General features: G+C 40.4%; 1 protein-coding gene across 3 annotated transcripts in view; it reads left to right on the top strand.

Annotated features, from left to right (window-relative positions):
• The window catches only part of NTRK2 (neurotrophic receptor tyrosine kinase 2), a 265,674-nt gene that overhangs the window by 206,267 nt on the left and 34,186 nt on the right, over positions 1–25,221 (top strand). For all 3 annotated transcript variants that reach the window (XM_043546801.1, XM_037901775.2, XM_037901776.2), the window contains 2 exons: positions 1,700–1,872; positions 8,206–8,440. In XM_043546801.1, the coding sequence (XP_043402736.1) occupies positions 1,700–1,872; positions 8,206–8,440 (408 nt within the window). The remainder of the gene's footprint in view (positions 1–1,699; positions 1,873–8,205; positions 8,441–25,221) is intronic.

The following is a 25,221-nucleotide window of genomic DNA, read 5'->3' as shown; positions in this document are numbered from 1 at the left end:
TAAACTTTTTAATATGCATGTAGGTTTTTTGATTGTTTTGATATGCTTTCCCAGTAATGCTTTCACCTTAAGAACAAATGTGCTTGCTGAGAAGGAGGTATGTGGTGATTTGTAACTGCTGGCAGTACATAGTGCATAGCTCTATGAAGAGAAAGCAAAGCGCGAGCATTGGTCTTTTAGGCAGATTGGCTTGCTGGGGCTGTCACAAGGTAGATCAGGGAGCTGTGCAGTCTTAACAATCCTAGTCAGAAGGGATTGAGATGTGGGGCTCCACTGAAGAGAAGTGGCGGCAGGGAAGCCAGAAACTTTTAAGTGGGTGCCTTTGAGGGACCACAGAGGGGGAAATACAGGTGCAGTTACCCTGAAACTGTGACATCACCCTCTTCCGGTAATACCTATGGGAGAGGGACACTTGTCTCAGAAAACACAATGAGGTTTAGAAATGCTCCTCTCAGGTAAGAAATGTCTGTGGGGTCATAGAGGAGGTAGAGGAGTGGTCTCCAAAATCTGCAGATCCTGGGATTTATGGGGAAGAAAACCCCCAACTTTGTAGAACCTTCAGGCTGGTGTCCAGCCTTTCTCTTTCCATCCCACATCGCCCACCCATCTGGTCCTTATTATAGTAGCATTTCACTTTTTTTTAAGTGAAATACATTTGGTCTCTGCTTAACTTTAAGCATGCGAGTATATGCATTGAACTCAAATTGAGTCTTTGATCGGGGCCTTAGTTTTTAAGCTGTTGTGCAGAGAGATGACCACCTATTAGTCTGCAAAATGCTCAACTCAATTTTGATGCCAAACAGCAATAACAACAACAATAAAACAATTAATTAAAACACCTACAATTATGCTAAGTATTTTAGGAGGACCAGTTCTTACTTCAAAGAACTTACAGTACTCACAGGCACCAATTCCAGATTGGGGTTTTACACTAATGTAAAGCAAAAGAAACTCAGGCCCTTTGTCTACTGCTAAGATCTTCGGGGCAGGGACTGTGTTTTTGTTCTGTGTTTGTCCAGCACCTAGCAATGGGGTCCTGGTCCATGATTGGGGCTTCTACAAGTTACTGCAATAGAAATAATTAATACAGTAGAACCTCAGAGTTACGAACACCTCAGGAATGGAGGTTGTTCATAACTCTGAAATGTTCGGAACTCTGAGCAAAACACAATGGTTGTTCTTTCAAAATTTTACAACTGCACATTGACTTAATATAGCTTTGAAGCTTTATTATGCAGAAGAAAAATGTTGCTTTTAACTATCTTAATTTAAATGAAACAAGCACAAAAACAGTTTCCTTACCTTGCCAAATCATGTTTTTTAAAACTTTTCCTTTATTTTTTTAGTAGTTTATGTTTAACACAGTACTGTACTATATTTGCTTTCTTTTTTTGGTTTCTGCTCTTCCTGATTATGTACTTCCAGTTCCAAATTAGGTGAGTGATTGACTGGTCAGTTCGTAACTCTGGTGTTCATAACTCTGAGGTTCTACTGTAATAATAAATATGTGATGAAATGTAGCAGAGGAAATACTATAAAATCATAGGTCTGTACTTTACTTGGATCTAGATCTGATATTTATAACCAGTGACACCAAAAATGTATTTTCTCTGTCCCTGACATAGTACTGCACCCTCATCTCCCCCCACCCCCACCACGTTCTTTATGTTTTACGTATCCCTTTCCATTTCTTCTCCAGACACTGAAAGATGCCAGTGATAATGCTCGGAAAGACTTCCATCGAGAGGCAGAATTGCTGACTAACCTACAGCATGAGCACATTGTGAAGTTTTATGGCGTGTGTGTGGAAGGTGATCCACTCATCATGGTTTTTGAGTACATGAAGCACGGAGATCTGAATAAATTCCTCAGGTAAATTCATGAAGGTGTTTCATTCTGCGTAGCTGATAGTGGGCAGTGTTTCTGAAACCTGGGGAGAGGGAAAGTGTCTCAGAGCCAGGGCTCCAGCCCAAGAGAGAACCTCTGCACTGCTATTTTTAGCCCTGCAGCCCAAGCCCCATGAGCTCACGTCAGTTGACACAGGCTCTCAGTGCCTTGTTTTCTTTGCAATGTAGACATACAGTAAGAATGAAAACCTGATAAACACCCAGTAAGTTCACATTTTGTGATTTTATGTCTTGCCTCATCAAGTGTTTTACCTATTTAGAAGTATCTTTAAATCATTTCTTTATATTTTTTACATTGTACCACATGGATTGTATTCCAGTTCCCTTGGCCATAGTTTTCCACGACTAATTCTGCAGATGGTGCTTGTTTATAAAACTTTGAGGTCTTGGCTAAAATGGGATCTGATTCCAAATCATCTTTGGTTTTGCAAATCCAAAGCTTGCCTAATGAAGTTTGGCAAAATCCAACTTATCTTGTGTTTCTTATTTCTCTCTAGTGCTGGGCCCAAATGAAGACCCTGGATGGAAACACCCCTGAACTTTGGGGGAATTTGGATCCAGATCCTCATTTTGCAGCCCATCCCCTTTTCAATCTCTGTTGTAAACTTGCAGTATTTTTTACAGCATTTCTCACCGCTTCTTTTGCTGCAGAAAGGCATTTGAACAAGCTTTTCTTCTGCAAAAGAATACTTTAGGTGGGGCAAGCAAAGGGGAAAGGAAAATGCAATAACAACAGAAAGAATACATTAAACTCCAAAAATAAATCTCTCGTATTGGAGCATAAAAGATCTAAGGAGCAAAAGACAGTCAGTAGTACATTTCAAAAAAATCACTCTTTACTGTACTTGTGACTTATAGTATAGGGTAGAGAATCACATCATGTAATTTCTTAATTTATAAAAGATGAGCCAAAACTGAAATCTCAGATCCACATCTGAGATGGAAAAAAATTACAAGAATTTCAAGAGAGAGGAAAGTTTATTCCCAAAATCCACAGCTATTTTATGGCTCTGTTGCAGATTAGATCCAGGAATTGGGTTTGGGTTTGTTTCTTGATTAGAGAGTTCCACACTGGATGCAGGTGAAATCTTACAAGATAATAGACATTTGCAACAGCGTTTTTTCATGAAATTTCTACCTCTTGGGCCTGAAATCTCGTGAGAACAGCTCACAAGAATTTGGTGCTGTTGAATCAGAAATCAGACCTTAAAGATTATCCCTGATTTAAACTCAAATGCAAACCTCAAACCCCAGTGCAAACCTAATCTAGAATTAGATCCACACATTCAGCCTATCTCTGGAATTTATTATTTATGTTTGTGTTCCTGGATAGATGTTATGACTCAAATATAGACCTAAAGGCTTCAGTGCCTTTACACTGGTTTAAATTGGGTCTGAGGAGAGGATGGTAGAACTGACAATGTGAAACTCAGTTACAGTAAACAAACTATTTCTTTTATTTTGAAGAGTATAATAACCATTTTTAACATTTACATGATTTTAGTACCATACTTTGTATTCTGCTGCTACTCTCTGCATATCCACCAGTTTATAAACAGCGACTATATTTCACAATGAGCTATGAATGTCCCTTTAAGAAACAAGAATCTCATCCTAACCAGCAAGGTCACCTTAAGCTTGATTAAGTTTTTCAAAATTGGAAAAGGTCATTCTGTTGCTCTTTGTTGCCCTTGATTCTTAACTACACAGTATGGGCCTGGAGGAGAGGGCAAGGGCGGGGACACAAGAAAGCATATTTTGTGTTTCAAATGTATAGAGTTATAGAGTTTAAGGCCATAAAGGGGCCACCAGGAGACTAAACTATTATGTGCCCAGGCAGAAAATAGGTGTGACTGAGGTGCAACAATGCCCGAGGCCTCTGCAATGAAAGGGAATTGATTAATATACCCAGCTAATATCGGTAAGTGACCCACACTCCATGCTGCAGAGGAAGGTGAAAACCCTCAAGATCACTTCCAGTCTGACCTCGGAGAAAATTACTTCCCAACACCACATATAGCAATCAGTTACACGCTGAGTATGGGTGCAAAAACCAGGCAACCAAACACCTGATAAGAAAATGCTCTGTGCTAACTCAGAGGACTGGCCCTCCCGATCCAGTGTCCCATCTCCTGCTGTGGCCATCTCTGATGCTGCAGAGAAAGGAGATAACCCCCCGCCCCCTGAAACATTCCAGAATACATTGGGGGTGTGTGTGAATGAAATCCCTTCCTGACCCTGTCAGGTGACCAGTTTAAGCCAGGAAGAATGAGCTTTTAGGAATGTAAGACATAAACCAGAAGGGAGCCCTGGGACTGTTGAGCCCTGCTACCCGCCATCACAAGCAACCCAATCATACAATTCCACTCATAAATTTGTCCACCTCTCTATTAAAAGTAATTAAGTTGTTTGCCCTCACAACTCCTATTGGGAGGCTGTTCCAGAATTTCACTCCTCTGGTGGTTAGAAACCTTCTTCTAATTTCCAGCCTGAATTTGTTCATGCCCAATTTATACCCATTTGTTCTTGTGCCAACATTGACCTTTAAGTTAAATAGCTCTTCACGCTTCCTGGTGTTTACCTCCTACCACCGATGTATTTATAGAGAGCAATCATATCCCTTCTCAGCCTTTCTTTTGTTAGACTAAACAAGCCAAGCTCTTCCTGTCTCCCCTCATAAGATGGGCCCTCCATTTTCCTGATCATCCTAGTAGCTCTTCCCTGCATCTGTTACAGTTTAAATGAATCTTTCTTGAAAATGGGTGACCAGAATTGTACGCAGTATTCCAGAGGAGGTCTTACCAATGCCTTGCACCATGGCATTAATACCTCTGTATCTCTACTGGAAATGCCTTGCTGGATGCATGTTTGGATCACATTGGTGACTCATAGTCACCCTGTGATCAATCAAAACACCCAGGTCTCTCTCTAAGTGACTTAGGATCCTAGGTTCCCTTTTCAAAAGTGATTTAGTCCATTAAGTGTAATGCGACTTAGGCCCACAAGGACAAGCTTTCAAAGGTATTTAGGTGTGTATGAAGATGCAGATGAGCTCCTAATGGTGCACAGAGGTGCTTTTGAAATCCCACTTGGTGCCTGTCTGCATCTTTAGGCACCTAAATACCTTTGCAAATCTGACCCATAACTCACTTCAGTGCTTTTGCAAATTTTACCCTTTATCTATAACAATACAATTATGAATAAGGATTGTTCCATTAGGGGCCAATTGCTGAATCCTGTGTGTTGTCACAAAGGAAGCATTAGATAATACTAATGATCTAGTATGGTAGAGTAATATTGCTAGTTCTTGATTTGACTCACAGTGTGCAGATTTGTAAGGATATGCAGTGATGTGCATCTGGGTATCAAAGATTGAAATCAACTCTTTACTATGTAGAGCTGCTATCATAAATTAATAGGTGCTGCCAAAAATAACTCATGGGCTAGCCCAAGAATCTGTTGGCCTTGTGCATGTACTCTATACACTAGTACATGCTGCCCCACATAATAATAAACAAGCACAGAATTTGCTCTTAAGTGAAAACATTTGCGTAGGGGACAGCAAATTCTGCAAAGTCTTCCTGATAGTTTCCAGCACCTTGTTCCACCAGAGGGGTGAGGGTGTCCGATTAGGCCTTTTGATCCTACCAGTTCCAGGGATCTACTGGAGCCAGTGCCATCTGCATAGACGCTATGTTACCATCCTGCCTCCTTCCACCACAGCAGCTTGCCCACATTTCCCTCTTGGGATAGCCCTGGTAAATCTGACAGGGTTTCCCCTGTGTATAAGTGCCCCGGGAGCCTTTGGTTCCACAGTTAGAGACTGGCTATATGAACTATAAATCAGATTTTTTTCTCTGGGGGAGATATGCAAGCTACTTGCTTCACTTTTATGGCCCTTCATTGCCTATCCCCACCCTGTCTATAACCTCTTCTTCTGAGACATTGACGCCATCTCCACTCTGCAAATGATGCCAGTCTTGACTGCCTGTTTGTAAAATTTAAACATTAAAACAAGCTGGAATTGTAGCTGCTTATTAGTCATCATTTGAAATATTTATGTATTTGTTTATGTATTTGCTGATTAGATATTGTTTTATAACTCCTGCACTCTGGTTTTGAAATATCTTAAGTAATACAGCTTAGCAGATAGTATATGTGCTACATTGGGGCGGTTTTGTTAATAAGACGTATTTAGAACATACAATGATTACGTTGGGACAAGCTGGTTAATCTGAACTTAAATTTGTCATTCCTCTCACATTTGCTACAGCTTGTACTGCAGATGAAAGGTTAGTTGTAATCAGTCTGTAAAAGAGCATCTATTTCTTACCCTGCAGCGCCACCCAAGGCTGTCAGGGGAAACTGAATCCAGAGTTTAACCAATGTACGACCAAACTGAGTATTGCTGCTTCCTGCAGCATAATGTCGTGTTTCAGGACTAGGACCGCATCCTGAAGGTCAAAAGCTTCTCTGTGTGCACCGTTGTGGCATAGGAGGGATGATGTAGATCAGGCGGAGTCTATGCTACTGTCTCTTACAGCTGTGCATTGCTGGAGATAAGGGTTTCATGATTAACTAGGAAGATAAGTAAGATGGGTTGAACATTTAAAAAATGCAGAAGTTTAATTAGAAAAGAAATATGTGGTGAAAGGCAAATAGTTTTCTAAATTAGTAAAGATCTGCAGCTTCCTTCATGAGGAGGCCTATTAAAAATCTGTGTGATGAGGATGTACCGTACTTTTCATTATGAATTCACATTTGGGTTTTAGCCTGGGATTTCACATCCTGCCTTTACTCCTTTAACTACCACCAGTTGCACAGCTGTCCATGCTCCATGGCAAAACATGTGCAGCTAGCTTTTCTGCAGTACCAGCTGCAGTCCCAGGAATGTGACAAACCTTCCTTCATTTAGCTCCCAGATCTGTCACTTCACCTGTGAAGTTTTTCTCCCTCCCAGCAATTTTTATATCATACTTCTGGTAGGTAGTATCATAATTTAATCTTGGGGATTTTGATTAATTTGCAAACCTTTTCCAATCTCCTATACCCTCCTCCCAAGGATGAATTAAGGCTAAACATAACCCATATTGATCCAGAGCATTTGTTTGGGGTGAGGAATGGGGTCTATGGGAAATCAAATCACTGAGTGGGGGAGGGTTGTTTAAAAAAAGAGAGGAGTGAGGGGAGAAGTTGGCCCATTTGGAAGGTCAAATCTACATATGTGGAGGGAAGGTGCTGCCGTGGAATAAAATAATGGGGCAGATTGGAGGAAGGGTATTCAGAATGTTGAAGCACATCAGGGTGGGGGATGATCAGGGCCCACTGACCTCTTTAGTCTTGCCTTAATTCACTGTTAGGGAATGGCGAGTAAAGCTTGCCCTAAAACAGTGTCAGTAATTACAACAGAGAAATTATATATATGTATATTTGGTTGTGCCACAACGAGCTATCAAGGGCATGATCCCTGCCCAAAGAGCTTTGTAATTTCTCATGTGAATGGGCTGATCAATTTGTGTTAAGGATTTGCTGTACTTCAAAGCTAACCTAGAACTAGTGAAAGAAACCCAGCTTTCTGATCTGGCATGGCTGTGCCAACTGGAATGAGTTTTGTGAACTGTCCCCTATGCATCAGGTGGGATTCACCACCCATGGGAAAGTCAACAAAAGGCACCTGGGATTGGTGGAACTACTTCATGTGGATGGTAAATTAAGGGTGAAAATCTGAAATCATTCCTCTTATTTCCTTTTTGTGTTCCCCAGAGTAAAGTTAGCTCTCTCACCTTAAATTAAATAATAATAATAATTATAATAAAAACACGTGCGTCATGTCCCATCTCCCTGTGGAAGGGGATAGTAGGCTTTAGAAAGAGGGAAGCAAAATGATGTTACTGCAGTGGCCTTTCACCTCTAGAGACCTAAGTATAAATCCTGTCTTTGATGTTCTCCTGGTGCCATACATTTAGAATAACTGGCAGCCTTTGCCCAGGAAAGGCCCCTGTGCTGGAACAGCAGGGGCATAGCAGATTAGGATGGGATGTAATGTTATTAGTTCCAGTTCCTTACTTTCATGAGCAATATATTCAACCACCTCTCCTCCTCACCCTGAAAGAAAGAAAAAACAGGGAAGGAAAAAAACACTGAGACAAATTCATTCCTACCACACATGAATTTAGCCCATCACCTTTAAATAAGCCACTATTACATTTTCCGATTCCCTAATGCCAACTCCACAGTCACTCAAGTTTATAAGTGACCTCTTATTTCATGAGCCCGTATTTTTGTGTGCTCAATGCAGGGCACATGGACCAGATGCAGTACTGATGGCAGAAGGCAACCTTCTAGCTGAGCTGACCCAGTCCCAGATGTTGCATATTGCCCAGCAGATTGCATCCGGCATGGTTTACTTGGCATCACAACACTTTGTGCATCGTGATCTTGCCACCCGGAACTGCCTGGTTGGTGAGAACTTGCTGGTGAAGATTGGAGATTTTGGAATGTCCAGAGACGTGTACAGTACTGATTACTATAGGGTAAGTGAACTGTCACTTTCAGGAGTAACTGAGGTCTTGTTCAGTCATCTTATCACATTGCTCATACTGATGCCACTTTTAAACTGGATTTTCTGCACATCCTGGACCCTTAAAGAATTGGATATGGACGGTGAATCTGAGTTTTAAAGTTTGCTAAATTTGGAAGCTCCTGGCAAGAGTTGATGGAGAGTCCTTTTGTTTATGTATGCCTGCTTTAGTTTTCTTATTAAAAACGTTTAAAAAATCCTTCAGAGGTCAGAAATTTGGCAAGTTTACTAGTCTGCAAAAAAGAAAGGGTATCTTTAAAGGGATGGTAGTTGGTCAAATTTGGCCCAACACTTAGGTATTATAAAATGTGTTCTTACAAATGTCTAAGACTGGTGGATTGCTTGAATGGATATAACCTGTAGGCAACAGCACTGCACCTATGAAAATTATTTCAATCAGAAAGAGACAAAGACTAAGGCAGAACCCTTTACTGGTGATATGCTCAGCATCCAAAAAGAAATGCCTCATAGCTGACGATAAGCATTTCCTGTCTTAAACTGATTCTGTTTGCTTTGTTTCACTCTGATGATGGTTGCACTTCAGTGGCGGGCGAAGCAATCCTGGTATATATGTCCATATGCTGTCCAATACGATTTTCATTGACATACATGGGAGTCAGAATTTATCTCAAGAGTTTAATTTTTCAAATTTGCAAAGGACTTTGAAAGCCTTATGGATAAAATGTACTGTATACTTTAATGATCAGTACTGGTGTTATGTGATAAATATTTCTGTCATCTCCGCCTTAATTTAGCTGCTGATTCCATAAGAGGACAGAGCTGATTCTGCACAGTTGTTTGTGAGAGGCCTGAGAAGAGACTGTTTTTACATATGAGTGGGGCGGGCAGGGCAGGGCAGGCTACACACAGGAAATACTGTGTAGTATTTATATTTACTGAGTTGTTTTAATTAACAGCTGAGAACCACAAATTTTTTTGTTTTTGTTGTTTATTTCTTCCTTTTTTCAGTGGGTGAAACCTAGCATTTAGTAAACATATAACCAGATTTCTGTCACATTTTGTCTTTGGGAATCTGCTATTTCAAGCTATTTGATCATTGTAATATAAGAATGACATAATTTCAAAACTTGAAAAAACATGTACTGTAGTGGTTGCTGGCTATACAGCAGAGCCCTGTTTATCAGATCTAATTGGGACCGGGGCCAGATCAGATGATCAAAAATTCAGATAATCCGGAAAATGGGGAAGTGCGAGGCTGCAGTGCCGTCTAGCGGCCACAGGAAAGATCGCCTGCTTCTGGACGTGTATGCACTGGATGTTCAGTTATTATGGAGAGCCGGATAATGGAAAGTTGGATAAACAGAGTTCTACTGTATTTTTTTTATATCAGAGAGGATTACAGCAGGGGATTGAGAATCAGGATTTGTGGAGGTTCTTATTTACATCTAAAATATCAACACTACTTACTGTGACTCAGGCAAATCACCACTCTGTGCTTCGGATCACCCCATCTGTAAAATTGGTACAAGTGAACTTGTTTACCTTACAGAACCATTGTGAATCTTGATAAGGTATGTTTGTAAAGCATGTCGACAACCTTAACTAGAAGGTGTACTATATTTTCAATGCCATTTTTCATTATAAACACCTTTGTTTTACACTTGCTCTTGATCAAAAATTGATGATTCCAAACTGCAGAAGGGCAGATGGGAAAGGGTTGGAAACACGGCTCTGTGGAGGAAACATGCCATCAACCTCAAATGGGGCAAATCCAGACTTGGCACAAGTAGGTGGAACTTTATTGACTTTGATAGAGTTTTGCACATTTACACTACGTCTGAATTTGACCCACAGTGCATGTTCTTGCCATATCTGTACTCAGGCAAAACTCCCACTGAAGTAAATGGGAGTTTACACAAAGGGCAAGATCCCACCCTGGATGGCCCCAGGCCTGCAGAGAGCACAGGCCACATAGCAATTGGAGTTATCAGGAGGAATTCTGGATGAGTCAGGAGGAAAAGTGAAAGTAAAAGAGTGAGTTGTGCAATGATAAATGTGGGTATGGAATGAATGAGGAGGGAAAGTAAGTCTGTGGAGAGGGATGAGTGACTGAAAGGACAGACAAAATGTTGATGGCAGCAGAACAAATGGGGGATAGGGTAGGGAGAGATTCTGCCTATGGGCCAGATCCTCAGCTGGTATAAAGCAGCATGGCCCTGTTGATGTCGATGAGCTATGCCAATTTACATCAGCTTAGGGTGGGACACACAGATGTTGCCCTTGAGCTTGGGCAGTCATTTCTTCTGCACACTGAGAAGAAGCTCCGTTGCTCCACACCCAGCAGTCTCTGGGCAAATGCAGAAGAGGAACAGGGTCATGGCCTGCCTCTCACCTCACCTTTCAGACTGTGGTAGCACGTGTGGCACTGCTAGTAAGGATCAGGGACTACATTCCCCAATAAGATTCTGGACAGCCCTGCCCAGAGACATGTGGGGGCTAGTCATAATGGGGTCCTGAAAGGATCAGGTCAGTAGTGATTTGCCAGAGGGTTGCCCAGAGAATTACGGCAGTGGCGGGGATGGATAGTGACGCTGCCATAGATGAAGTTGGGGTGCCTCTGACCTCTGTTTATAGTCAGGTAAGTCTTTTTAACAGTTAAAGTTTAATTAGAAGTAGGGAGATGATTCTTCCCCTGCGCTTGACAGTTATATCAACAGCTAACTGGAGGGATTTATACTGCTCCAAAATGCACTGCAAGGAATGATTTGGCGCTTTCCAAAATCCACACAAGTGGGTATTACTCTGAGACAACCCCCCCATTGGTCAATCAACTGAGATTCTAGATTTGATCAGAGAGGATTGTTTTATGTTTGTTTAGTTAAATGAAGATGGTCCTCAGCCCTTGCACACTGTCAGATTGCTAATGGCCTTCTGCACTGTGTCAGTGCAGTCATACAGAGATACTGCAGGGATGACTGTGGAGAGAAATAACGGTTAGCTATTGGCTAGTGTGCGTGCAGTGTGGCATTGGCTGCACAAGCCTTTATTTATTTATTTATTTCGGGGTCTGTCAGGAATCTTGGTGGAGTGGGGGGGAGCAAGATAATTTAATTTGCTAGTACAAACACTAACGTGTAATGAAACTGCAATAGTTTTCTAAAGCCAGACCAAATGAGCCTGAGGACACAATGAAATTGCAATGGCTTTTCCTCCCTAGTGCCGTCACCCACCCAAGTCAAAAAAGGACGACTAACAAGCAATTAGTTTGTCACCTGCTTTAAAGAGCTCTGCTGACAGTCTGCAGAATTACATTCCATTTATAGCAGCACGTCCTTGCATTGATTTGAAAGAGTCTGTATTTCACAATGGTTGGGGGCTTTTATTTATTTTGCTGATGTCTATTTTTTGTTGCTCACGCTCTCATCCCTTAAGACTTGGGGTTTCCTGTTTTTCTTTCTGACATCCATTTGACTCATCCGCACTACTCTGTGACATGCTGTAGTGACATTGGATCATGGTTACAATCACTTTTCTGCGTATTCATTCCTGTACTCAGAGATACTATTTCAAACTATTTTATGCATCCACTTCAAGTTTGCAGGTACCTGCTCTGTACTTACATTTAATATACTTTTTTGTTTTATTTATTATAAACAAGAAAATAAGCAAGGAAGGTCAGCTTCTCACAGTTTCAGGAATAAGCTAACATGGATTTGTTTTAAATATAATGCCATTCCAACCTAATCAGAGATTTGCAGGATTGATACAGTGACTCTGGTGAAATCCTTACTGCATTGAGATCCATTGAGCATAAGTGTTATGTCATTGACTTCGCTGGGATCAGAATTTCACCCTCTGTCTTTATATGTGCTTGTACAGCACAGTACACAGACAGGCCTTGGTCCTCATTCGGGCATCTATCAATAAAATATTAAAGACTAGATTGTGATTAGCCCTTATGCAACCATACAAGGCACAGGGAATGAAGTAAGAACTTCTCTTCCCCACCTGCACAGCCCACTAAAGAGCAAGTCAGAACTGCAGACCCACGTTCAAAAGAGCACAGGAGCTGTTACTGAATTGTTCATGCTTTCTCAGGAGCACCTGCCCAAAAAAGGGTGGAAGGATCAGAAATTATTCAAAGCCATAGCAGCTAATCTGGCTGGCCATGTAGTGGAGCATATACAACACTCTAAGGGTATGTCTACACAGCAAAGAACAACTTGCGGCCGGCCTGTGCCAGCCAACTCAGGGTTTCAGGACACAGGGCTGTTTCATTGCTGTGTAGACTTCCAGTCTCAAGCTGGAGCCTGAGCTCCAGGACCCTCCCATCCCCACAGGTCCTATAGCCCGGGCTCTGGCCCAAGCCCGGAAATCTACAGAGCAATAAAACAGCTTCTCAGCCTGAGCCCCACAAGCCCAATCTGGCCACAGGTTTTTCTTTGCTGTGTAGTCAAACTCGAAAAGGGAGGTCACAAATTCCTCCCTCCCTTGAGCACTGAGGAGCTTCAAAGGCTCCATGCTAACAGTATAATCTAGTGTTTAATACAACAAGAACAACAACAATAATATTTAATAATAATAAATCTGTCAGGTGACATGGTTTCTCTGGCTTGACTTTGAGTGAGTCACTTAAAAGTGATCTGCAAAGGCCAAAAAACAGGGCTTGGGCCATTTTTGTTTCTTTTGATGTTTAAAGAGGGCCAGGAAGACTTTTGTAAAAAAAAAAAAAAAAAAAAATCTGTTTTTTTCCCCTTGTTTGATATTTTTCATTTGACATTCAGGTCTTGTCTAGCCTAGTTGTGACTGGAGAACTAGTGAAACGATATCACGACTCAAAAAGCTGAGCAAGTGGAAATGGGAGCGATTTTTAAATAAAACTATAGAATTATCTGGGGTTTTGCTTTGTCTATTTGTTTTGTGTTAACTCCTGTTTAACTCCTATGGTAAATGAACACATTGGACAAAGGACACCTTTGTTAAAGATTAAATACTGCCTATCCCTTCAGTTAATGTGCAAGAACTCAGTACCCTTCTGAGACCTCAAGAAAGTTCTCCCACAATGATAAAGATGACCAGACTTGACATTTTCTGTGGTAAAAATCAAACAGATTTTAAAAACCCAACAACTCTCTACATCATAAAAAAAAACAACAAAAAATAAAATCCCATTCAAAAAATCCTTTGCAGGTCATCTTAATCCTTGAAAGTCCTATAATTCTTAGCATATACTATAAGAATGGGCCAGATTCTGATCTCAGATATATAAGTCTAAATCCAATGCAACACCCTTGAAGTCAGTGGAGTTAAGCTGGTTTTAAACTGGAGAAACGGAGACCAGAATCTGGCCCAGTTATGTATAGTTATTCCTTAGAATATGAGCCTGACTCCTAGCATTGTACAGCGTTCAGTTCCTGGCAACTGCCCATTATATGCTTTCTGGTGACTCAACATGCAAACTATTTGTAAAAGATAATGCTAGTAAAATAATCACCCAAGGGTGATCTCACTAAGCCTATTTCCAGGACAAAGTGCATGTTTGTAAAGAGAATTAATATATGACAGCAAGATGCTAAAAAAAAGACAAAGTTGGGGTTTATATCTATTTGAGCTGTAACTAGCCAGGCTAGCACCAGAGCACAAATGTTTACAGCCAGGGACAAGTGTCTCTCTATTTGAAAATGGCAGTAGTGGCAGACACCTCTCTACTGTCAGTACACAGCTGTTTACCCATGGGGGTGAGTTTGGCGGAGGCTGTACAGAGGAAAAGCAAGAAAGAGCTGTGAGTCAAGCAGCTTGCCAAGGCATCTTCGTAGGTGTGTGTATTGAATTGTCACAGTTTGAAGGCTTTTTATTAGCTGCTATTTCAGCATCTAATGCTCAAATGAAATTATCTCCTTCCCTATAAGGTCTTTTCAGCTTTGCTCCTCTGTCATAGACCAACGTACACATTGCATTGCGCAAAGAGCTAGAGTGTGACAGAGGGCTCCGATAGCCCTGGAGTATGCACACCAGTGTGCAGATAGTTTCACATAACTGATGATAATCCTATATACTGTAAATAATGGGCCAGCTAAATTAGTGTAAATCTGGAGTATCTCCCTTAAAGTCAGTATAGTTACTTTGGTTTTACACTTGTATAACCAAGACCAGAATTTGCCCTAGAAGATTTTAGATGATTAATGTGAGCTTTCAGGAGGTCACCACTATGACTGTTATTAGGAGTTTATATACAACAGAGTAGAGTCATATCCTGGTGGCTAGGTTTAGAGCTGGCACACTTGGGCACAGATCCCTTGCCATTCATGGAGCTGCACTGACTTGTGCCAGAGCTGAATTTGGTTTTGGATCTCTGTTCATTCACAGATGTGGTAATTTTCAAATACTGGTTTACATGTCAGCTTTGCATAGGTTGAACAGTTTCATAGACTTGGTTTTTATTTCTGTTTCCATCTGTTCTCCATTGACACAGACCATACACAGTATATCCTAGGAGGAGAGCCCAAGACTGTTTTGCAGAGAGCTTCTCTCTTTTTGCCTCGTAATCCTGACTGAACACAGTTGGCTAGAGGAAGGAGTGTCACATGCCCAGAGCCTTTAATGTGCTATATCTAAAAATGGCAGGCCATTACAGTACATATATCCTCCATGTACAGAGATATTATGGATGCTAAAGTAAGAGAACACAATAATAAACTCATCTCTGTATGGCCTTGTGTTGATCATCTGAGTTTGACCTATTGTATTTTGAGAGATCTGGGTTTTGGATTTCATGATGTTGGTGACTTGTCATTTCAGGAGCTTAAGAACTCTATCACACAATTCCTTTGATTTAAAAAGGAAGAGAAACCATAGACAGACATCTGTGAGGCTGATACGATACACAACTGATTTTGAATGAGTAATTATGATATATATGCAGTATTTTAGAAGACACATCACATTTTCAAAACCAGTCATAAAATGGCACATGCAAAATGCGCATGCTGACCCACTGCAAATGTAATAGGGAGTGTTGCGTCTGAGTGCTATCTGCCTGCACAGTTATTCATTTGTGTGCACAAAGTGGTTTTTGTGCACAGACAAACATGCATTTTGTGGGCACAAATTAGGCAGGTAGAGCCAAATCCATCCTTGGTGTAATTCCATTGTCTTCACTGGACAATTCCATTGTCTTCACTTCACTTCAGGGATGCATTTGGCCCCTGGTTTAGAAAAAATAGATCATCAAATGAAAGTTTTTTAAAAATCATGATGAACAAATTTGTTTTGCTTAATTCTTAGACCACTAGCTCATTATGAATTTGAAAATTTGAATCAAATTCTAACTTTACTGGCTTATATTCTGCTTAAGAACTCTTAAAAAAAAAAGTTGAGGGACGGCAGAGAGAAAAATAGGGTGAAATATAGGGCTGAGTAATAAACATAAAATTCTAAAGTAATTGTGGCAAATACAGTGGGCCTGATTCTGCTTCCAGGTATTTGATTTTCCATTGGAGTTGGGTGCCTAACTGCCCTCTGTGTCTTTGAAAATCTCCCTGTACACTAGGTTTACACTAGAGATGGTTGTCCATGAGGCACCACAGTGGCTCAGCTATGAAGGACAGCAGTCTTGGGAGATATAGGGTAGCCAGGAAAGGGGGGAGGCATGACACACCCAAACTACAATTCCTATGAGGCACTGCGGGCAAGTACAGAGACTAATGTTAGCTCAACCCAAGCAAAATGTTTATATAATGTTTGGAAATGTAAAAGAATTTTGTTTTGATCAAAAATGTCAAAACATTATGACATTCCCAAATTGAAAAATTTTGGAACTTTTTTCTTCCACTATAAGTTTTGATATTTCTACTTTTTGTTCCAATTTTGTTTGAAAACAAATGTCAAAATCAGAATTTCCCAAGGGACATAGATTCCGGTTTTGATCAGTTCTGTTTTGCACCAGTGTAATACCATAGCTTTCAATGAAGCTACAGCCAATTGACACAAATAACAGAAGAATCAGACCCAGTATGCATACTGTGTGTAGGACATCCACCTGTGTCAACTTATCTTTTGGGGGATTCTTAGCACAGATGTCCATTTACTTAGAGTATCTTTTTAAAAAACGCATTTACAAAATTAAATCATCCTTAAAAAAACAAAAGCACACACATGGGTCTAAACTGGAGCAAAGCAATGATTCACAACCTGAAATTAGTTCTGTGAACCCTAGAGCTGGAGAGGCTTGGAAAATCCTGATCAGAAAGTCTGCCTGCTGCCAGTAAATAGGAGCCGGATCCTGGGAGGTCCTCAGCACCTCCTTGGGGGGTGCTGGAAGGCCTTCACTCCTATTTAAACCCTCAGCATCTGACAGGACTATGCTTTGGATCAGAAATCTTCTCACCACAAACCAAAACTTGCTGCACATTAGTTTATAGGAGAGGGAGTTGTTTTCATATTCTGCTTATTGAAGACAATGGAAGTTTTGCACTGATTTCAGTAGGGCCAGGATTTCACCCAGGGTCTTTCAAAGCAAATTTTCTATCAATATTTACTTTTCATTCTCTGGAGGATGTGGACATAGATTGCTATGAGGAGTGACTCCTATGGTACCTATTCCTGGACAGAGTACAGACGGAGAAAACTTAGATCTACATGCACACCACTTATAGCATTTTGTAATTTTGGGGATGGGCAAGGTATAAATACCGATATCAAAAGAAAGACACTGTACAGGAATGTATGTACTTACTCCCATAAGCATTCATTTGGGCTAGCAATCTGGAAAATGACAGAATTTAGGGGGTTAACAGTCAGAGTTGTTCACTTTGTGTGTTGTACAGCATGGAAAAAAATCTGGGAACAGCGTAGTAATAAAATCCGTTCCTGAGGGATCAAAACTCTCTGAGCCTTTCCACCACAGTCAGGAACTGGAATGAGCTCATCACTACTGCAGAACACTGATGCACCTTGTGGGAAATTGGCATTGCCTTCCAAGTGAAGTGGACACTGCAAAGAAAGGCCATCCAGAGAGATCAGGAGTAAAGGGAGGTTTCTTTTGAGAGGTGGTCACTGAGCAGCTCTCAACAGAATCTTCATTAGCCTCCAACAGGGGGGCTTTTTTATGCAAATAGCCTCTCTCCTTGAAATAGGGAAAGCGGTTGCTAGGCAGTTTTCCTAAACAAACATTTTTTCCTGGTCCAAGGACAATGGGGACATTTCTGCTAACAGAAGTGAAGAAGTGTGGAAAAGGAACAGTGATGATTAAACTGAAATATAATATGTAAAGGGGATGGCTGGAGGTGGTGAAGGGATTGTGTCAGCTAGTAACACAGCAGAAGCCTGCAATTCTGACTCTGTAGATTAATACATGAGTATAAAAAAGCTATTAACAGAGGAAGTAGAGGGTGTGTTGTATAAAACTAGGCTTATTCTCTTCACTGTAACAATTTTTGATTCACTGGAAGAGCAGGGACCCTGTAACAAACCCCTGCTTCTTATCTGGTGGGACTATACTTGGCAGAATAAGTCACAGGTACCCAAATTGCATGTAAATAGGGCCTACTACCCAAGTATACTTTAAAAAAAGAAAAGGAGTACTTGTGGCACCTTTGTTTTACTTGAACTCTTGCTGTTCGACCAGTTGCCCAGGGGCCTTAAGAAGGCCCTGTCCTGCTGTTTTTCTTTACCAGGTGACAACTTTTAGGAGAGCAACTGTTGCCCCCTTGTTCTTGAACATTTAGTGGTCCTTACGTATCAGACTGCCAGTCAATCAGTGAAAACACTGCTATCCAGGTCTCAGTATTCCAAAAGACTTGTAATATGGATCAGCCCACCTCAGCCCTTCAATTTTGCTTATTTTTAATACTCTGCATACAATATTTTAGAAGAGATGTAGGTGTCAACAGGGTTCTGAGATTGTTTCTTCTTTTTCAGTAGCCAAAAGAAAATGTGAAAAAGTATCAATGACCCTTATGCTCCTCCCTTCCCTCCCGTGGACTGGAGAAGAGCAAATCCACAGAAAAAAGTCACAGTGAGCTCCTGTGGAGTGGGGCTTTCTTTCTTTCTTTCTTATAATGTCATATTGCAGAGAAACACTCTAAAGAAGAATATCTAGTTACCTAGTTCAGTGTCCTCAGTTTTACCCTCAGAAATTACTACCTGTTTGTCCCTTAGTAGCATCCTACACAAAACTGCTTCTCTTCAGGTTCATGAGTAGTTTATATTCCAAAGGAACCTATATGAAATTTGATTTACAACCAGGCTATGCCCCTATGTTTAAGTTCAACTAACATTGAGCCCAATTCTGAACCACTGAAGTCAATTGCAGTTTTGCCATTGACTTCAGTGGGAGCAGGCCAACTGAAATGTTAACACAGAGGTACCAGCCCTGAGAGATCATGCAAGTGAAGCATCTTAAAATATTTCCTTACTAAATAATGCAACTTTGTGCTGCTCTCTGATGAGACATAAATATTATCTTTCCAGTTATCAAACTATTCCCCAAATATGTTTGTGTGGGTCAAAAGTTTAACATGCCGAGTAGATTAACTTTCGCTTTATGTTTATGGAGGCATAACTCTGCTAGTGCTGCCTTCGCTGAGGGATCTGGTTAGCTTTTAAGTTGTATTTTAACTCTTGATGTGACCCAGAAGGATTCCTTTTTAACCTACTGTGATATTTTTAACCTGTTTGTGAAAGTAGTAAGGAAAAACAGATTTGAATATGGTTTTGCTCCTGGAACTGTTTTCAAACCTGTGTTCTCATATGTATTACCGGGCTAAGAACCACGTGAAAATGAATTGCATCTGAGCTAGAGAGATGGCAAATTGTATGAAGTCAGAAATGTGTTTGAGACTAATCTCCTTTCAGAGAGTTATGGCTGTACCATCGTTTCAGAATTGTGTCATGAGCACACTAAGGCCCCATGTCAATTCTACAGTGGGAAACTGAACAATGGCTGACAAGAGTTTTCAGCAATATGTATCCAGTTAGTGCTAAAATTGTATAACTGATAGTGTGGATAGGACCAAACCATCTTCAGCCCCATTATAGAAAACGTTCTTCTTGACAGCTGTGTGCTGCCAATTTTTTTAACAAGGGGTTCCTACATTATTGTCATCCACAAGCACTCAAAAGTCATGAGTCAGGCACCCCCAAAATCATTGGATTGGCTTAAAAATCATGAGATTTTAAAATGAATATATTTTGGAATCCCCAGTCCCCCTTCTCTTTCTTGAGCCATAACTATGAGGGCTAGAAATGCCTTTAAAAAAAAAAAAAGCAAGTTAAGAGTCTCCCTGAGGGTACATCTACACTGCAAAGAAAGACCCATGACAGCGAGTGTCAGGGCCCCAGGCTACAGACTCAGGCTTGTGGGGCTCATGCTACGATGCTAAGAATAATGTAGATGTTTCAATCGGGCTGGAGCTCAGGGAGCTCTGAACCCATGTGAACAGAGTGAATCTTAGAGGCCAGGCTCCAGCCCTAGAGGGAACGTCTACCCTGCTATTTTTAGCACTGTAGTGTGAGCTCCGTGAGCCCAAGACAGTTGAACCAGGCTCTGAGACTTGCTGCTGCCAGGTGGTTGTTGTTGGTTTTTTTTGTTTGTTTGTTTGTTTTGCAGTGTAGCTGAGGTTGCCAACCCTCAAGGATTGTCCTGGAGTCTCCAGGAATGTAAGATTGATCTTAATTAAAGATTATGTCAGATGATGGAACATCCAGGAATACGTCCAACCAAAATCGGCAACCTTAGTGTAGGCCTACCCATAATCACACAACTCTAGGAATAGGGGCTTTAGGAAATACAAATATTGTGAGACTCATGATTATATAGTGAGTGCTGGTAACCTGCTCCAATGAACATTTTGTGAATCTCTTTAACAACACCGTTTATATCCAAGAAACAAACTACATATTATTTTTAGATAGTAAAGAGACTTTTGAAGATAAGTGGACCTTGGAGCTGAAACAGTTTAAAATGCAAAATATTTACTATGATCTCGCTTTACGTATTGAAAATGAATATGATGTGTAGCCTTACAGTTCCTGCTAAAAGGCAAAAAGAGTCATGTATATTCTCATAGGGTAATCCTGGCCAGTGTTGAAGTCATGGCAAAACTCCCACTGACTTCAATGGGCCAGAATTTCACCCAGAAACCCTGTGAATCACAAAATTTTGTTTTTGATGGTATTAGTTCTGTCTACAACTGTGAGTTTAATAGATACATTTAAGGGGGGAAAAAATCTCCTTCAGCCTGTGGTAAAATCTCCATGCTCCAGGACTCACGCACTTGCAGAGGGAGGGGGAAGAGGCCCTGGGGAGCATATTCATGTGTTTTCCCATTTTAAACACAAACACTTTCCCACAACCAACTAGGAAGGGAGACAGTCCCTCAACAGTCCCATAAGGCCAAAAAAAAAAAAAAAACCCAGCTTTGCTGGAAATGGTTAGATTTTCTTTCTGAAAACTATACTTTGTATATTAATGGATAGCACAGTTTTCAGCTAATATATTATTTGAAATGAGTACATCTTCCCCCAGGGAATGTTTTGAAAATACCTTCCATTTGGCCCATAAAGAAAAAATAAAATTTCCCCTTAGAATTATTTTTATAAGCTGCAGGGATAACTCATTGCTAGAAGGCTTGATTTAACAGGATCCAGAGAAAGGGGACTCAATCAGAGCAAGGAAATCACCCCAGCTTTCCTTTCATTTTGGTGGTTGAACTTTATGCAGAAAAAAATAATTAACTAAAGATATTTGGAAAATCTCCAATAATGAATCAATCAGGTTGAAGTTTGCAATTGTTTCACAGACAGTTTACAAACAGAAAAAGAAACAACATACATCAAATAAATGATTGGTTACATATTATTTGCCCGTATCTCTGTACTATCAACCTTTCTTAGGATTCTGCTTAACTGCACAAAGTAAAATGCAATGTTGTCTTAAGAATAAATCTCCTTTGCAAAATGGTTTAACAGATGCCTGACGTGATTTTTGGTGCATACATTATTTTGTAAAGGGCAGATGATGTGCTGAGTTATCTTCCAGAGTTTGTTCTATTTAAAGTTCTTTTGCAGTGGTTTATATGATGAGATTTAGTCCAGTGTAACCGGTTGATGATCTCTCTTTAGAAGATTTTTTCTGCTCGTGAGTTAGATGAGAGGCAGGGTCCTGAATTCTTGACATTATATCATATGCATGAACTGTTTGTGTTTTGGATTTTTCAAGCAACATTTTAAAACATCTTTAGCACAAGAAGACATAAAGAAAAAGAGAGATCAGAACAGATATAAATATTTCATTTCACAGTATGGCAGAATAGCTTGTCTTATCTGCTACCTTTTAAAGCACCAGTAAAAAAGTTAGATTTCTGGGAGTCTTTTAATTTTGAGTTTTTAGGCCAGGTGAATTTCCCATATCCACTTTGACTTCCTCACATATTCTAGAGCCAAACTCTTTTGCCACAGAGGACTTTATTGGAGAAGAGAATCTAGCGCTGAGAGAGTCTTTGGGAGAAGTATATTTGTGTTATAGGAAAGCCAGTGCACAGAGAATGAAATGGAAGGCCAGCATGAGGCCTAAACACAATTTATGTCTACAAAATAAGGCTTGAATGGATTTTATATGTTGCCTGGGCCTTACATTGTCCCTCTGCAGAGGGGTAAATTTCACCCAAAATGACTGGCAGGAGACCAATGTAACAACTCCTACTATTTGCAGACACTCACATGTGCATACAGACAAAACTATGGTCTATTAATCATGTTTGGAAAAATTGAGTTTTGAAAAACAAGTGTTTGTGTGGTAGTTTTGAGCTGGACTAAATAGTGAGTTTGGATCTGAGTGTCTTTGCCTATTCCTCCATCCCATGCATTATTAAACCTACTGCTTTCTGTCTTTCTTGTCTTTATTATGTAGGACAAAGAAATAGGAAGGGGAAAGTGAGGTTGTATAACAGATACAACTATATTAAGTTCAATAAAAAACTTTAGTGCAACTTTAAGATTGCACCGTTAAAATCACAAAAAGATCGGAAATGCACAGCAGTGTTTACTCAGTTATACTGCAGATCCTGAGATATAGTCTATGATATGAACAGTAATATATCAATGTACACATTTAATCAGAAAAAAGGAATACAAATGCTATATGCAACGCATCTGAGTTACATTTCTTTTGGAATTTTAATTAATAGCTTTTTCTGAATTTTTGTGATTTTAACGAGTCAGTCTTAATCTTGCATTATTTTACATTTAATTTCATGGGAGTTTTTTAAATAAAAAGCAGTACAAATAAAAAGGAAGAGGAAAAAATCTGGATCATTTTGGCTTACAGAATTTATTAACTCCTTGTTCAGCATCTATTCGGCTTCTGTTGATTAATAGCTTCACATTATATTTTCAGCTCATTTAGCATCCAGATATTTGGGTACAAATGCCAAACTTGTTCTACCTATCAAATCTTCTGAGTATTTTTTTCCCTGATGTGTCAGATTATTTTGCACACTCTGACTAGTACCTGGAAGTGCATTTTTAAAAGGCTGACTGCATTGTTTTAAAACTCAAAAAAGATTTGATTCAGGTGTGGATCATATTTGGGTGCAGTTTCAAGAATGGGTAAAGTATTTTATCTGAATCTATTTGCTCCATCTTTAGTTCTAAAAAGGAAACTTGAATGAGACATTTTAAAATTTGGGGAAGACCACTTAAATAAAGACAGATCATGAGATAAATTCCCTATTTATCAGTCTGTCCACTACTCTGAACAGCTAGACAAATTCTCATGGAGAATAATAATTTCTTAGCTTTCACCAGAGCAGCTGGTGCCCTGGTATTCAAATCCAGCCTGACCCTTGTTTGACTCTCAGCTCTGACTTCTGCTCCAAACACTAGACCTTGCTTCTTATGTCTTGGACCTGATACTCTGAGAGAGTTGGGATCTAGTTTTGGATCCCAACTGTGTAGCTGGAAGCCATCTATAATATTGTTATGGTTCTTCCTGATTAGGGTCAGACACAGCAAACATTGTTTAGTCCTTATCTTTTTCCACTCTCCCTGATATATCATAAATATTGTAAATTCAATATAAAATGTCAAAGGATGAAAAGACGTAGGAAAGCTCTTCTTATGCTCTGTCTGTATCTCACTTCTGATTACTTCACCTTATCATTTCTTTCAAGCAGGGGGAAGAATTAAACTTTATTTTTTCCGTCCATTCCCTCCGTGAAAGGTGTGCATGGCTTCCACCCGAGACAGGGTCGGCACAATTCCCGCTAGCTCAGCTAGGGAGAGTTCTCTTTCCACTCACCTCACAGAGATGCTGCCACAGCTCTTGAAATATCATGTGGTAGGAATGTAGGAATTACCATACTGGGTCAGACCAGTGATCCAGCTAGTCTAGTAATGTGCAGCATAATGCACTGTTCAGTGTGTTACATGTCTCCTTCTGGGTTTGGTCTACAGAGGCTGTGAGTCTGTTGCAGCTGTAGCTACAGAGTTTGTCTCTCTAGCTCAATTTATGATGATTCATACTTTTAGCTCTGGAGATCCCTGGTCAAATCCCCTGTGTATTGGCCAAGATGGTCACCATCACACTAGCGTGGAGGAGGTAGGGGCTTCCGGGACTCGGGATTGCAGGGAAGCTCCCTGGGCTGAAGGTCCTGGGATGGGGTCGATATAAGGGTGTATGGACCCTAGTGGGGGGGGGTCAGGCTAGTGGTGGGGAGAATGTCTCAGATGGGAAGAGGAGGGTCAGGCTGTTGTGTGTGTGTAGGTGTCCCATGTGAAAAATTTTAGGGGATGTTCCTGGCACCAATCCTTCTCCTGGATAAAACACCCAGCAGAGGATGTAACAGATATTAAACTGAGACTGCTTTTGATCTTATTCAAAAGGTTGATGTTTTCGTCTCAGTTCACCTCTCCCTACCACAACCAGAAAAGCTATCCTGTATGAAGTCATGATGCAGGCATTTATCTTGAAGTCAGCCTCATAATTTTATCATTTTTCTTAGTTCTCAGACTTGGAACAGTTTGAATTCCAACTCAGATCAGGTGCTTGATTTCCTGCATTTCTCTGGGTATATGTTTTAGGACCAGTCTTCATTGCAAGCTTAACAGGGGAACTTTGGGAAACTTGAGAACCAAGCTTCATAAACCTCGAGGTGGTAGTGGTATTTTTGCGCCAGGATTGAAATCCCAGTGAGCAGGTCTCTGCAGCTGTAATTTTAATTACATAGAGATACTCCCCTGCCTTTTGCGGAGCAACTACCCAAAGTTAAAAGGAATCTGGAGACTGCTGGGTATAGGCAGGCTAAATTATAGTTATTACCAGACAGCTATTTAAAGATCAAAGATGACTAGCCTCCGAATAGCAAATCTCCCACCCCCCATGAAACACAAACAAAACAAAACGTTTGCTTGTTATTCCAAAGTTTCCTAGCATTCAGCTAATAATTTGTAAGATCCAATGCTTCACTCCACTGCTCTTTCTTCTATTTAAAAAATCTGCCTTTGCTACTTCCAGAGTATATTAAACCCATGAAATTAAAAGGCAGAATTGACTTACTCGTTCTATTGCTCTGCTTCACAACTTTTACTTCCAGTGACCTGTTTGGTTAATATGCTAGGCTTCAGTTTGAAATAAATCTTCCCTGCCCATTTAGCATGTGTGAAACATGTATATGTGCGTGTATGTGTTTGTGTGTGAGAGTGTATTCACATGCATGTGTCATCAGTATTATGAGTGAGTTGGTTGACACGCCTATATTTAGGTTGCCTAAAACT

This window comes from Chelonia mydas, chromosome 5 (assembly GCF_015237465.2).
Source record: "Chelonia mydas isolate rCheMyd1 chromosome 5, rCheMyd1.pri.v2, whole genome shotgun sequence".
Lineage (NCBI taxonomy): Eukaryota > Metazoa > Chordata > Testudines > Cheloniidae > Chelonia > Chelonia mydas.
Note: the sequence above shows the minus strand (reverse complement) of the source record. Positions and strands in the feature narration are given on the sequence as shown.